Below are 15744 nucleotides of genomic sequence, written 5' to 3'. Positions count from 1 at the left end.
CCAAATCTTTGAACTGGTTGGGAATCAAAGACATAAGTGAACCACTTTCCCAGCATATTGCCTGGAAAGTATCTAGACATTTCCCAGGCAATATGCTATAGTTAAACCCCAAGTGAATGCCCATGCTAAATGGGTATATACCAGTAGAAAATGCCTTTTGTTTACACATGGCTAGTACAAACAATTTTATGCACTACTGTAATACTGGTACCCATAATTATTGCATTCGTGTTTAATTAGTATTTCTATGACAAAATCAAGAGAACCGAGGCTTGTGATTAAACACTACTCAGTATGAGTGACCATCTAACAACAGCTTTACAACTTACAAATGTAAATATGTTCTCCGATTGTGTTATTAAAGCAACTCTAGACCATCCAAATTTCTTCATGACTGCTGTTATTCCTACAGCAACTTCTGCATCACTTGATACTGTTCGTAAGAATAGTGGAAATAACTTCTTATTAGAAAGACGAGGTGAGGTAGATGCTGGTGATATCTACAAAAAACATATGATCATTTACCAACCTCAAAATAATTATATATACACATTTGTGACTGTCTCAGTGAAAACCAAACTTGTTTGCACAAGCATGTGTTTTGAGAAAAATCATATTAAAAAAATTGCAGAGTTATGCATGCTACAAAGAAAAAACACACAAGTATTTATTGGGCCATTACTCAGAGAAGGAAGATTCAAATCCATTAAAATTATACACCATCTTATTCACCTGCTCATGGAAGGTTTGAAAATCTTTGTTTCGTTTCTATAGTCCCGATGGTATGCATGTCACGTGCGTTTATATACGATTCAGTAAACATAAACAAAATTATCGTCATTTATTCAACTAAACTGCCTTCACACCTACATATATGCGTAAGTGACTACAAGGCAAACATGTCACCTTGGTGGATTTGCTAATCCATGGGGAACATTTTAAGCCAAATTCCAACATTGTAGACTAATGGAAACAAAATTTATGGCTGTGAATGTAACTGCCTGTAGTTTATTTTCAGTATAGTCGCTGTAAAAATCAATTTGTCTTGTTCTTCCTGCTGTCTAGCACTATAATTCCAAAACTACTCACCACAGAAAGCTGATATTTCAGTGATCCATTCCTTGGACACGGCAGAATATGCTGAGAAAAAAAAATTGGAAGTTGTGTTAACAAGTTGGGTTTTTGCTGAGACAGTCATATTTACACAATCATGCAATCATTGTATCTATAACTAATACACAGCACAAAGCTATATAATGCAATTATTTGAAAAGCATAAGGAATGTTAAGTTCAATTAGGGATCATGGAAGAAAAAGCAGGGAAACAAGGGAGGTCACCTACACCTGTAGATATATTACTGGACATTTAATCCCAAATTTAGTCTATATCCATGACTGTATTGGGGATCAAATGTCTACTATAGTCTGCTTACGTTCACCTGAGCCCTCGTTTCTTGTTAATAACTCTTGTTCAATGGGCCAACTGCCCAAACATTTAGTAGCGCTGTGAGGCCCTTTAAATGCCGGAACTGTTAAACAAAAAAGTGCTTTGATACGGGCAAGAACAAGTGAGTTAAGAGGCTTTAAAAATATCCCATACATTTAGTATGGATGATTCAGGCACACAAACATGCTTACATGAAATTAGGTTAGGTAATCCTAAGGCTGCAGCACATGTTGCTGCAGACCTTCAGTGCTGGTCACTGTAAAGCATTAATACAATACAATACAATACAACATGAAACATGCTTGTTCCTGTACAAAACCATTGGGAGTGAACACATGTTCATCTCTTTGATATTACTATATTTGGCGGGGGCTCAGGTGAACGCGTACCGACTATAGTATATCTGCAGGTGTAGGCGACCTCCAGGTATAGCTGAATTAGGGATTAAATGTCCACTAGTAAATCTGCAGGTGTAGGCAACCTCCCCTAATCAAACTTAAAACTCTTAATTGGTCTCATACTTGTTTGTTTACTTTTATATGTAATATTATTATGAGCAATAGTATAGCGGCACGACCAAAAAATCGTGCACTTTTTCATAAAGCCATGAAACTTTCTACATAAATAGTACTCCTCAATACATGTATTTTTAGATATAGTGCCATCGCTGATTTGACCTTTGGTGACCTTTACGGCCATTTTTGTACAGAAAATTGATCATTTTTGTCTTTAACTCCCTGAGGCATTAATTAACTTGTTAAAACATGGTACCAAAATATAGATCTTGTTGATAGAAACAACTTGGTTTTTATTTAAAGTCAATAGGTGAATTCATTCTTAAGTTATGAGTATTTTTATTAGTTGAAAAGTTGATAAATGTATACATAATTATCTGCCCACAGGTAATTCACACCTCAAGGGCAGGTAAATTTATCAAATTTTGCAGCTAGTAAAAATGACCATAACGTTGTAATGAAATCACCTATTGACTTCAAATAAAAACCTACATGTTTCTATCAGCAAGATCTTTTGATTGGTACCATGTTTTAACAAGTTAATTATTGCCTCAGGGAGTTAAAGACACAAATGATCAATTTTCTGTACAAAAATGGCCGTAAAGGTCACCAAAGGTCAAATCAGCGATGGCACTATATCTAAAAATGCATGTCATGAGGAGTACTATTTATGTGGAAAGTTTCGTGGCTTTATGAAAAAGTGCACAATATTGCCAATTTTGGGGGCTACGCCGCTATACTACAATGAACCCGCGCAAAGCTACCACATCAAAAGAAATGATGGCACCAGAGGTAATGTTTTTGACTGAATGCGCCCTCCATTTTATAAGTTACAGACTTGAAAGTAAAGTGGCCATTCGCCTCACATTCAGCTATGTTCAGCCCATTTCACAGCATTATAAATGAAGAACAGTAGGAGAAGTGCCTATCTGAAAATATTGACAATTCCTGTTTACAAATGTAGGGAAACCATTGTGGTACCGCGAATTGACACCTTATAGGTTGTCAGCAAAAGGAAATGGGACACAAAGGAGGACAAAGGCAACTCCTAGATGCATGCATTGTATAGGTATGCCAAAAGGCACGAAGCGACATTGAACAGTGAATAAATCAAGCCTACAGACTTAGCTGTTATTGATATCTGAAGACAGACAGGCAGGCAGACAGGCAGCTAGTTAATCAGTAGAAAAATCTAATTAAAAAAAAATTGTAGTAATCTATTGGAAGCATTTAGGGTCGTACTGAAGGCACTTGGTTATACCTAACCAATACTGCCAAGGCACCAGGATGGTATTGTGAAGCTGTTTTTATTGGACAGAAAAACCCAAACCTCCATGATCCCTAGTATACAGTACTATACTATACTATATGATACAGTGGAAACTATTGTGAAGAAGTAATGGTAAATTGGTTGATTGTTATTGTTGAATAGCCAATAGTTGCTTTCATTATAGGTGTTACAAGAGAAACAAACTTTCTTTGAAAACTGAAAGTATATTAACAATACAGATAACTAACAATTCTTGAATGCACCCATTAGCAGAGTTTCATCATGTATAGTGAAGTACATGCAGTAATAAACTCACTATAAATCATTTGACAGTGTGAGGAACAGAACTAGTATATTTTACCCTTAAAGCTGAATAAAATGCATGCACCATAAGCCACTATATAGTGGCTATTGATATTGATTGCTCAACAACTCATATACGGAAGGACATGCAGACTTGCAATTAAGCATTTTGGAATGCTGACATCGTAAAGAATATAGTAGTGGACACGTTGTACCGATTCTGATGCTCCTTTGCCAAGTCATGATGGTTTAAATGCAGGGGTGTAAATTCACGTAATGTTTTATAGAAGAAGATATCTTTGAGGTTTGTAAACTTTGTGGACTGTAGTTGTGTGGAAAGTTTCTATCTACAAGTTGATATGGTCTACTGTGGCACTGTTCAAGCAGTGTTGCTTTCAGCAAGTCCCTCAAGATTGGTCACCTTTGTGGTATTGTAGACTTTGAACTATCTAGAGACAATAATCTTTAAGTATGTAGACTAATGTTCATGAATAAAATTAGCTATTTTTAGTTTCTTGTACTTGATACTTATTTTAGTAACTTTTAATTTCCTTTGTAGTTCTAGAACATTCTCTTAGTGTGACTATATAAATGTGTGCTGTTTGTAATACTTGCAGAGTGTGAATTATAGTGAATTATAATCTTATTGATGTGAACTTAGCTTTAGTAAATTAGCTACTACTAAGATATCACAACCTTGTTGTCATCTTCATGAGCAAAACATTCGAATGAGCTGATGGCGATTCTTACCGATTGAGGACAGATTGTCTACTGAAACCAAAAATATGCTGCTTGGCTCAGGCTTTTTACCACTGAAGTTAGATAATATATAATGCCTTAAATTTAGTCATTGAAGTGATAGGTTATGTACATGGAACTTCCTCTAGTCATGCTATAGTGTTGTAATCATTTGGACTCTTATGTAGCAAGTAAAAACCTAGCAGTATGTTATGTGTGTATCAGTGACTTGTCCTTTGAGCTACATATGAATACTTATATTGCATAGAAGCTGTGACAGTTTTAGGCATGATAAAATAACACATTTGGACAATGCAACAGTGAAATGGCCATCGTGATCAAACCCCTCACTGCCAAATTTGTAGAGCCTCGTGATCAAATCTACTGCTTCTAATGGCTGAGGTTTTATCCCGCTCTAAGTCTGAGCCGTAGACTTAAAAACCAAACTAATTCTAAACTGTCATAGCTTGTAAACCATACTACTTGCTATAGAACAAGGAATTCAATTATTGAGGTGTTGTCTAACAACCACAAAGCCAATATATAACTTTATAGTGCAAAAATTGGCCTGGGCAAAACCAAATGTAAAATTTCACAACTTATCAGTCTAGTACAATAACACAATAAACATTACTAACCTGTTGACAGTTACAGCAATTATCTCTAGGTATGGTTATTAGGAATTTCAGCAAGTGCGCATGCACATATATGAGTCCATTGATTTGAGGCATACAAATGTAGCTACTCTAGCCTTCTCCTTTCTGTTTCTCTCCGTTAGCAAAGTTAATATCACTTCGAGAAATCGTCTACAATCCGGCAACCATCAAAAAGTGTGCAATGATTTCATCTTTCCTGTAAACCATACACGAGGGACCGGTTTTCTCTGTTCCTGTTTAAACTTAAAGGTGTGACCATTACAGAATATGAGCAGAGGCTAGCGACAAAGCCCTTAGAAAGTGATGCTACAGGCGTTTATAATTGATTCCGTCATATAGCAGTATATTAGCAGTGAATGAGTTTTAATTAATTAAGGAACCAAATATTCTAAAAATTGTGATAAACACATTACCAGCAAGTCTTCATTTGTGCAATAAGTGCATGTTTTGGTTTATCAGAACTGCATCTTTCCTTTCATCTGTATGCTAAACTTGACTGGTTCTGATCTTACTGACTTCCTTAACTTACTGGAGGTCAGAGACTCCCTGAGATGGCATCCATGCATGTCTGTTACATGCTTCAAACTTCACATTGTCTCATGAACTTTTAATCTGCTCACACTGCCATGATACTGTGCCAGCAGAAGCAAGTACAAGCACCCCACATGTCAATTAAGTTCTTACTATGAGAAATTGTCAACTTTTAAAGGTATTTAGGCAAAAATTGCTACCAGATTCAATTCAGACTACACAATTTTCAATATTGCCTGGGTGAGCATACTCCCAGATTCCCTTAGATTTATGAAGCATGCTAAGAGTATGCATGCAGGAAACATATAATAGTATAAAGATTGGAAACTAGCCATCAAAATTCCTGGAGCCACCTACAGAGACTATAATATTATTGTACAAGACATGTGCTCCTATGATACATGTAGTCATTTTCCGCAACTATGATCTGCCATTACACAGCTCTACACATGGAGAATGAAGCTGGCTTACAACTAATCTACTCACTTTGACTGCTGAAGGTATGGTGTGGTAACTGCAGATAATTTTCAACACAAAAGCATTTGGTATGCTACAACAAATCAACACCTTGCACTGTCAGCAAAATAGGGACACAAAGGAATACAGACTCCACATATTAACAGGCTTTAGACAAAGGTAATAATTTCATGATGCTTGCATTGTACGTATTGTGGTGTGCCAAGAGGAACTGTCAGGCTGTTAGTGTTAGCCACATCTAATAGCAAAAAACCAAGCCTGGTAGTCTTAGCTGTCATTGAGTTATGCTTGTCTGAAGGCATCGGTTAGTTAAACAGTTAGTCAGTAGAAAATTCCAAAGTTAGTGGCAACCTATAGATTGGAAGCATTTCGAGTAACACTGAAGGCAATTTTGGGCTTGGTTTTACTTAACCAATTCTGCCCTAGTATTGTGAAGGCATTGTGAGGCCTATAACACCATACTATATAAAAACAAGGAAATGAAACAGTTGCCTGGCTTCAAAAGACTGTGAAATCTTATACATTGCATGTGTGTCCTATCATAGATCTTTTATACCCCGGGATTGGAATCTTCTGTTTTTAACACTTCCATCCGCACCTCCATCGACACCTTTCTACAAATTGACGCATCAGTAACTCGACATTAGCGTATTAATTCTCTGTTTAGTGGACAGTACAGGCGATGAGTTTAATTCAGTTCGATTAACAGAGGATGGATAAGTACACAAATCAAATTGCAAGTTAAGAAGACGTTGTTTCAGGTGGGTAGAGCTAGCCAAAATTTGTCGCCACCATTCAAGCGGCAAGATTTGAACACGGAGATATGGACTAATGGCTTCGCTGGTTCGATTCCTTATCCCAAGTTATACTTACAGACTGAATTTGACGCTCATAGAGTGAACAATTCCAGAGTTACAGCTAGCCAAAGTTTTAATTGCTTGGGTCTGTCAGCGAGTTTTGTTACTGGTTTTGCGTCCACAATCACCCTTCCGCCTTATTCAAAGTAAAGAACAAGATTACTGTATCAAACAACACGAAATTCACTACAGAACAATGGATCAGACTTTTCTCCTCCCAGTCATCACCAATTAATTAATGGTGCGGATAGATCAGCACGTAAGTACAGCAAGTATGCGGAGACCCTATCCGGGGGTGTAAAGGATCTATGGTCCTATACACATTCCTATCTGGGGGTGTAAAGGATCCATGGTCCTATACACATTCCTATCCGGGGGTGTAAAGGATCCATGGTCCTATACACATTCCTATCCGGGGGTGTAAAGGATCCATGGTCCTATACACATTCCTATCCGGGGGTGTAAAGGATCTATGGTCCTATACACATTCCTATCTGGGGGTGTAAAGGATCCATGGTCCTATACACATTCCTATCCGGGGGTATAAAGGATCTATGGTCCTATACACATTCCTATCCGGGGGTGTAAAGGATCCATGGTCCTATACACATTCCTATCTGGGGGGGTAAAGGATCCATGGTCCTATACACATTCCTATCCGGGGGTGTAAAGGATCCATGGTCCTATACACATTCCTATCCGGGGGTGTAAAGGATCCATGGTCCTATACACATTCCTATCCGGGGGTGTAAAGGATCTATGGTCCTATACACATTCCTATCCGGGGGTGTAAAGGATCTATGGTCCTATACACATTCCTATCCGGGGGTGTAAAGGATCTATGGTCCTATACACATTCCTATCCGGGGGTGTAAAGGATCTATGGTCCTATACACATTCCTATCTGGGGGTGTAAAGGATCCATGGTCCTATACACATTCCTATCCGGGGGTGTAAAGGATCCATGGTCCTATACACATTCCTATCCGGGGGTGTAAAGGATCTATGGTCCTATACACACATTCCTATCCGGGGGTGTAAAGGATCCATGGTCCTATACACATTCCTATCCGGGGGTGTAAAGGATCTATGGTCCTATGCACATTCCTATCCGGGGGTGTAAAGGATCTATGGTCCTATGCACATTCCTATCCGGGGGTGTAAAGGATCTATGGTCCTATACACATTCCTATCCGGGGGTGTAAAGGATCCATGGTCCTATACACATTCCTATCCGGGGGTGTAAAGGATCTATGGTCCTATACACATTCCTATCCGGGGGTGTAAAGGATCTATGGTCCTATACACATTCCTATCTGGGGGTGTAAAGGATCCATGGTCCTATACACATTCCTATCCGGGGGTGTAAAGGATCTATGGTCCTATACACATTCCTATCCGGGGGTGAAAAGGATCTATGGTCCTATACACATTATAAACATTATTGAAATAATATACACATAACATCGTATTACGTACTACACCAATTAGCAGACTTGAGAGTACAGTAGTAGTAGTACATGTAGTACAAGACCCCCCTTTTCCCGACATTCAGATGAGAGGGGCAAGGCTCCTCTAATAATTATCTTGTGTGACGTCACGAGTGTATCACGTAATTAAATATCACTGTGGTTTCCAAACTGGCAGCTATAATATCACATATATACACTGTAGTGGAAGAATTTATTGTGCATAATTTCGTACCTGAATGATTACCCTTTTGCAAAACAAAATGCCACCAAATTCAATCTCGTAGCACCAAAACTTTTTAGGGGAACATCCCCCCAGACCCCCTTACAAAAGTAATCACTGCAACCATGAACAAGCCTCCAGCTGTCAGCTCATGACCCCCTCCCCCCCACTTTTTTCCCATGATACATAGCTAGATAGCTACTGTACTGCACAATAGGCAAATTTTTGCTATATAGCTAAATATTATTAGAGTCCCACTTTTTTTTCAATTTTCCATTTTCTTCCCAACTGTTTTTAATTTCCCAGCTTGCCAAAATCCAGTCAACAACATAACTGAACCAAGAGATTTGACTTTCTCGCTTTTCTAACAAAACTCGGAGTAGTGTTCAATATTAAGCAGACCCAAGCCTTCGTAGCTACTTAGCTAGAACACAGAGCGTATAAATAAATGGCTCAGTCAGTAGACAACACATAGCCTTAATTAACTAACTGAGCTAGCTGACCTGCACGAGGTTCCAGTTGGGAGCAATTTCTGCAACAGGTTCAGTAGCGACAGAGCAATCCGAACCAATCAGCATTATCAGGCTCTGACTGAATATTTGGTCAATGAAACTTCGCAGGCTAGACGCTGCTTCACACTATATGGATGTATACATTAATCTTATATCGGCATACAGTAGGCTAGTTTGATATACCAGTGAATTGTTGACTGTGACACTGAGCCTATACCGAAGCGACGAATCTTTGTTAACGGTATCTAACGCAAGGGACAGGGCAGGTAAAAATCCTGAGTAATCAAACCCGGCTCCTAGCTGTTGGGATATTAGAACTCCAATATGAAGTGTTTCCCTCCCATAAGCTTCTCCAGTATACAACGCCAAAGTAATGATCAATGCTTTTGTCATGAACGCCATCCGAATCTTTGCTCATGCTATGCAACCGTGAAAGCGAAACTAAGCCACGTACGCCTTGTGTACATATTCATAGCATAGCTAACATGTCGGTAGCGCATGCTGGCATGCCTACATACACCCATAGATAATAGAGTACTTAAAAGGGATAAGAAACGCAATAACGTGCCGTCACAAAATACGTACACTTCTATTGGAATTTCGTGTATTAGATCTACGTCACGAACATACTCGTTACGCTTGCTGCGCTTGTATCAAAGAGAAACAAATTGTTGTAACGACAGAATTTTGTAACCAACGACTGTGAAACTTCGCTACAGTGAACTCAAGTAAGTAATCGAGGGAAATAGGATGGTACCAACCCTCAAGGAAGTTATACGCAAAATTAAAGGAGATTGAAAGTGAAAAAAACGGCCCAAAAATTACTTTAAACCACTTTATTTTCTTCGTAAATATATTCTATCCTTTTAACTGTGATAAACCTATTCCTTACCATTTAACAGAGGGAACCAGAGGAAATATCGGAGCAAAACAGGAACTGTTGCTTGAAGAAACGACTAAGTATCTTCAATTTTTAACCAAAAGTTTAAACCACCTTGCAGTACAACGCAACGGTAAAAGACTGTGTTGGTGACACGCCTAGCTTACCACAAGATTCGAAAGTGGAACCGGCTATAAAAGAAGCGGTATGGACGAGGCATGAAGGTACTATGAGCGAAAGTGTGACAGCGTGTAACAACCACGGTTAATGCGATACGCCGGGGCGCTTTGTTACAAAATCTACGGTCTGAATTCTCTCGCCAAAATCTCTCACATAGGCCTAAATACTTGCTGTAGTCTGTTGGATTACTATTTACGCTGCTTAGAACACTAATTCTCATGCTTGAGCACAAAACTGTCTTGTCCTATCAAGTCACGCGTAACGGAAATCAAACCGGAAATCGCTTGCGTTTCCTATCCCTTTACTCTATGATACACCCAACCTATTATCCTACGTGTACTAATAGCGCATTTTGCAGGTGCCGTAATTTTGCACTATGTGTACAAAATAGGTCAGCTTTGTCGAGTATACTAGCTTAATTGGTGGATACAGATGGTGACCAGGATACCGGCATTGTTCCAAGAATATTCGACCGCCCTTTTCGAGAACCTTACGGCATTGTACAAGTGGAAAGGACGTCAGCATAAACGTCGTCCTCGACGTCCACACTGCGGAAACCATTATGACTGGACTGGATTGAGAATCATAAAGAACCCTGGAAGATCACGTGACCTGATCACGCAGTCATCAAGAAACTGATAGGAGAGAGCAGGCCAGTGAACAGGGGACTTCACTCTATGGTGAGTACCTGTAATGTGTTTCCAAATAAATATTACATTGCAATCCAATTTCAACAGTGTGAGTTTGATCACAGATATTCGAGCCCCGTGGAGTTGGATCAAGCATCACTGTGTGATCATAATGATGTTTATGACATGCAACAAGAAGATTTAAGTGAAGGTACAATGCAGCTCAGCAAGGAAGGTGTTAATTTGGTCTTGAATATATGATATATGCTTAAGTACAGTGCAAGGAGTGACACAAAGGTACTTCCTAGTAGGCAATCTGCAACCACAATCAACCTCACATCCCCGTTCTCACTACCTTCTAACCTGGGTAGAGCATGGCACGGTTTGAAACAAATTGCAGTGTGAATCAATCGAGCTGTGCCAAACTGGGTCCAGCACAGCACAACAAGGAGAGGCGGGCACATGTTGGCCTGGGATAGGATACAGTGTGAACGCATTCTGAGCTGGCCAACAATATAATGGCCACACAGAGAGTTTATTCCCCTAAACCGAGGTCCAAACCTGTTCTTTAAAAATGGCTATGACAGACCGTAGTTCTGGTAGACTTTGTGACAATTACACTCAAACGATGCATTAATATTCCTGGCGAAAGGTGCAGTAGCTTTAAACATGGCGGATTTAACATTGTATGGAACATTTCAGCTGGCTCTACACCATTTCCTCACTCAGTGATCCTGTGTACTAAGGACACCTTGCAAAAGTATCCTGATTATTATAAGGTGTCCTGAATTTCCAGGTCAGTTTACATGCTAAGGGCTAATTTGGGACCATAACCAAATGTCTAGATTATGCAGGTGTTGTCACCACAAAAGATTTTCTGATCATGTGCATGTCACTTCAACATACTTGTGGTTGAGAGCACCTACTTTCTTGGGTTACAAGCACATTACTGTGTGTGTGTTGACAAAAATGTGTTGAGGCCACATCATTGTTTCATGGGCCCGACCGATTCACCTTTTCATAGATGAATAAATTTTCATCTGTGGGAAATCAAGCTTAAATGCTAAATTGCTAATGCCATCTCTAAGCACATAATAATATACCTCGTAATTTTCCAATGCTGTTCACCTGCAAATTCTAACAGCTACAAATGATTCATCAAGACCACACCTGTTGCTATTTTTGTAATGATTTCTGTTAATACATTATTTTTATGCCAATCTACCAAACCTGTACTTTTGAGTTTTCGCCCATGAAGCAATTAACTAATCAAGTTGAAGTTGCCTAAAAAGAACTTGTATGTACAACCAAAAGCAAACATGGTATAAATTACTAAAAGTCATGCACCATGTTAATCATGCAGTAACCAATTCTACATGTTGCATACCACTGTGGTACTTAATTTGTGAAGCTAACCTGTCATGTAGTTTCTTTCAGCCAGGTTATCATGTTGATTAGGGCAAAACTGGTTTTAAACTACTGTAAGTTTGCTTCAATAATCAGCACCTGAAGTAACCGATTATTGCTATAAATGGTGCAAAGGAAACAAAGGGTACTAGGTACCAGTAGAAACTATGATGAGGTAACAGTTTTCTTTACACCTTCTTTTTCAATTGTACTTCTATGTTCCTAACTATCAGTTCTTTTACTGCTAACTAACCACCTGTCTATTAGTACACCTTACAAATGTAGTCAAAACAAGTTGATGTTATCTGTTACCTTAATATCAAGCTTATTGAACAGCATGTGCAGCATACAACCATTAAACTAACTATCATTTTATTTAAATTCAAAATAAATTGGTTAATAAACAACATTGTATAAGCTGCTCTGAAAGCGTTAGGTTATTCTAGTACTTAGCTTACGTGGCCAACAATGTAGTGTTGCGACAAGTGTCTATAGCGTTTTCAGAACAACAAAACCATAAAAGTTTAAACTTGCATAAAGACACCATCTTAGAACAAGATTACTTGCATGAAAGCTTACTGACATCAAGCCATTTTCTCACATGGGTGTGGACAGATGTCTGCACATGCACACTTTTTGGGGAAAGCAATTACATTAAATCAGGCATGCATCTAATCTTCAGTCAGCCTTGTGTAATAATAATATTATATGTTTGTATTTGAGAGTAAAGCAAACACCTTAACATTTAGTATTGTGCATTCTTTTTGTATATAATTTCTACTATGTATATTGTTAGTGACTGTTTTTTTTGTGTAGAACATGGCCAGCTGCAATTAGAAAGCAATTTGTGTAACCTCCTTGATTCCATTACCATCGTCATAGCAGACTTCACGAAGCCGGTAAGTGGGAAATGGTTGTGCAAAGCTAGGAAAGCTGTCGTCCAGAATTATATGAAGCTATCATGGTACTTCCAAGTGGAGTAGTAAGCTTAAGACAGTGTTAATGTAATAAGTGACTGCTATAAACATGTTACCATATTGTGTTATATATTATAGAGATAATTGCTTGTGTTGTACCTTCAACTGAAGTGCTATTTTAAAAGGTGTATCATATTGTTAAGTGATATTATACAGCAGTAGCACCTACCCTAAGTTACAGTATGTGCTTTCAGATATTAGCATAACCCTAAGTGCTACATGGATTTCTATTGTTGCACACTGTACATATGCATTCAACAATTTGTCCTTTCTGTTTGTGCCGGAATGTTGCTCAAGTTTTCTGTATGGTTTGGCATTTATTGCACGGAAGGAAGACAAATGACAGCAAGCAGAAATTTATAGAAATAAACTTGGTAATTGTAATGGGTATTTAATTTGCATAAAGAATCACACACAGCAGTTAGCAAGTTATCAAGCTGACAGTCAGTTTTAATTTTTAGCAGACAAAAGATCATGATTATAATCTGTGTGTAGTTATAACTGTAAATTATAAACATGCAAATGTACACGTGTTAGTGTATAATTAGACAAGCTATATACAGTATCATATTGCACTGTGCCGTGTTGCTATACTATATATTAGGTTCTTGCATACATAGCTAGCTACATGTGTACAAAGTTTAAAACTTTAAAACAACAGAATTATTTTATATCTGGCCAGAATCAATCTGTGCTGTGTGAACAAACTGTTAGCTAGTATGTAGAGTTTTGAGCATGGTGTTTACGAACCACAATGGAGGAAAACTGAAGGTATGTATATACACTTCATGTGTCGATTTCTTAAAGTTGTATCAATACGTATAGCTCATATATAGCTATCACCATATAGAAATTAAAAGCTAATATGATGTTGAATAGCTACTGTGTAGATGTGCAGCATGCACAGGTTCTGTGAAAACCTTTATGATAATCTTCAGCACGAAAGATATAACTTTTGTAACAAGATTGCCATTCCTGTATCATGATTTCCTAGGGTTTTATAATGCGTGACTTCTACAGTAATCATAATAAAACACATGTGTTGTTAGCTAGCTTAACTGAATATGGATGGACAAGTTGAATTAAATAAGTGCATATTGCCATGCAGGCAAGTTGCTGTTCTGTGAAGCCTTTAATAGTAACTACTCTATACAGCAGGCAAAATATAACATTAGACAAGATCACCATTCTTTGGGAATACTTCTTGTAACATGATTCCTCTGAGGGTGATGTACAGAGGACAGAGAATATATAGAGTGTTAAGAAAGTTTTACACTGTTTAGAAATTAAGGTATACATTTCATGTAGAGTAATGTATCATATTTCCTTATGGTCTGAACCACACATACTGACAGTTTGTAGCTTCATGGTTTACCTGTGACAAATTATGAAATCTACTAGCTGTCTATTCTGGGGACTCTTGGGACAAAGTTTCCCCACTTCAGTATTCATTTTTTGGGGAGTTTTAGATTATCAGTTTATACTTGGTTACGTATTTAGTGACTCAATTATATAGTTTTTATTGTATTCTATGTTGGCTGAACAATAATACAGTAGCCATAAGGTATGCAACACTGTACTACTCATTGTACCATTACTACCATACAATGTGTATATAGCACCACTGAAATCTGAAATACATTCTATTCACAAGCAGCATAACTATATGAGCATGCTTCAGTGAGATATAGAGATTGTTATCATATTCATTATCTGTTGGCTAAGGTCATACATATTATAGTTGGCAGAGCATCATGAATAATTGGTGGGAAATATGTATCCCGTCCTACACACAAGGTGCATTCCCTTGAGCAGCCATAGAAATACTGTGGGCCACATGAATATTATTAAAATCTTCAAAAGAACCTCAGCAATCAGCTTGACTTCTATATAAGCAACTGAGTAAATAATCTGTAGCCAACTAAATACACCATGAGCAATGCAATAAAAATTTCGCAGATTTGAAAACAATCCCATATGTAATATATGGGGTTCTATTTTAACTGTGAACCCCAAAAACTCGAAATTTTTCCCCTCAAAATATTTAGGCTATACAGCAATATAGTGAAACCTGTCTCTGGTCATCATAGGGACAAATTTTTCGGACCTCAGTAAGGAGGTAGCTATACATTATGCAAGTCACTTTGTACACAGTTGGCACATGTGGGGATTTTTATAATGGCCAGCTGCAGTTTAGATAGGTGACCTCTTTCCTGATTAGACAGGTTTCACTGTATTGGTTGCACAGCACCAAGAAAGAGTATGTAGTCTCCAATATGTGTTAGATTGGCACTCTGTGATGTGCACACTGGATATATACTGTTTTGAGGAAATGTGCATCGGTAGTTAAATTCAGTCATTACATTAAATCAACACTTTCATAAACTTCTGCCTACTTCAAAGTGGTGATCGTTTAACTTATACTTGTAAATACAGTCTGACTAGCTTTCAATTTTTGTCCTACTGGTAGGATAGTATAACTATAGTTAAACAAGCTGTCATTTTGCTTTGACTAGAGTTCATCAGATATGGTTTGTGCTGCTACTGTCCTGTTGATCTGCCCTCTTAATAGAATTCAGGATTGGATTGCAAGAAGCCCCCCTGGATGGTTTAGGAATTCAGCGACATGATATATGGTCTTAGTGATATTCACTATATGGGTGCAAACAGGCA

General features: G+C 38.1%; 1 protein-coding gene and 1 long non-coding RNA gene across 4 annotated transcripts in view; one reads left to right on the top strand and one right to left on the bottom strand.

Moving 5' to 3' along the window:
* LOC136251081 (gamma-aminobutyric acid type B receptor subunit 2-like) overlaps positions 1–10359 on the bottom strand; it is a 39540-nt gene extending 29181 nt beyond the window's left edge. The window contains exons 1-3 of one of the 2 annotated variants that reach the window (XM_066043461.1): positions 9182–9527; positions 8990–9124; positions 330–500 (exon numbers count right to left, since the gene is read on the bottom strand). In XM_066043461.1, the coding sequence (XP_065899533.1) occupies positions 330–500; positions 8990–9124; positions 9182–9400 (525 nt within the window). In that variant the 5' untranslated portion in view covers positions 9401–9527. Of the gene's footprint in view, positions 1–329; positions 501–8989; positions 9125–9181; positions 9528–9890 lie in introns of those variants that run through there. The other variant, XM_066043462.1, reaches the window with a different exon arrangement.
* On the top strand, positions 9514–13224 carry LOC136251082 (uncharacterized). 2 transcript variants are annotated; one of them, XR_010698922.1, is made up of 3 exons: positions 9563–10738; positions 10796–12269; positions 12911–13224. It is a non-coding gene; the product is annotated as an uncharacterized lncRNA (long non-coding RNA). The 2 variants fall into 2 exon arrangements; XR_010698921.1 differs by having other exon boundaries at positions 9514–10738; positions 10796–13224.
* The last annotated feature ends 2520 nt before the right edge of the window (positions 13225–15744 follow it).

The sequence above is a fragment of the Dysidea avara genome, chromosome 3, assembly GCF_963678975.1.
Source record: "Dysidea avara chromosome 3, odDysAvar1.4, whole genome shotgun sequence".
Lineage (NCBI taxonomy): Eukaryota > Metazoa > Porifera > Demospongiae > Dictyoceratida > Dysideidae > Dysidea > Dysidea avara.
This window is presented reverse-complemented; position numbering and strand designations above follow the sequence as displayed.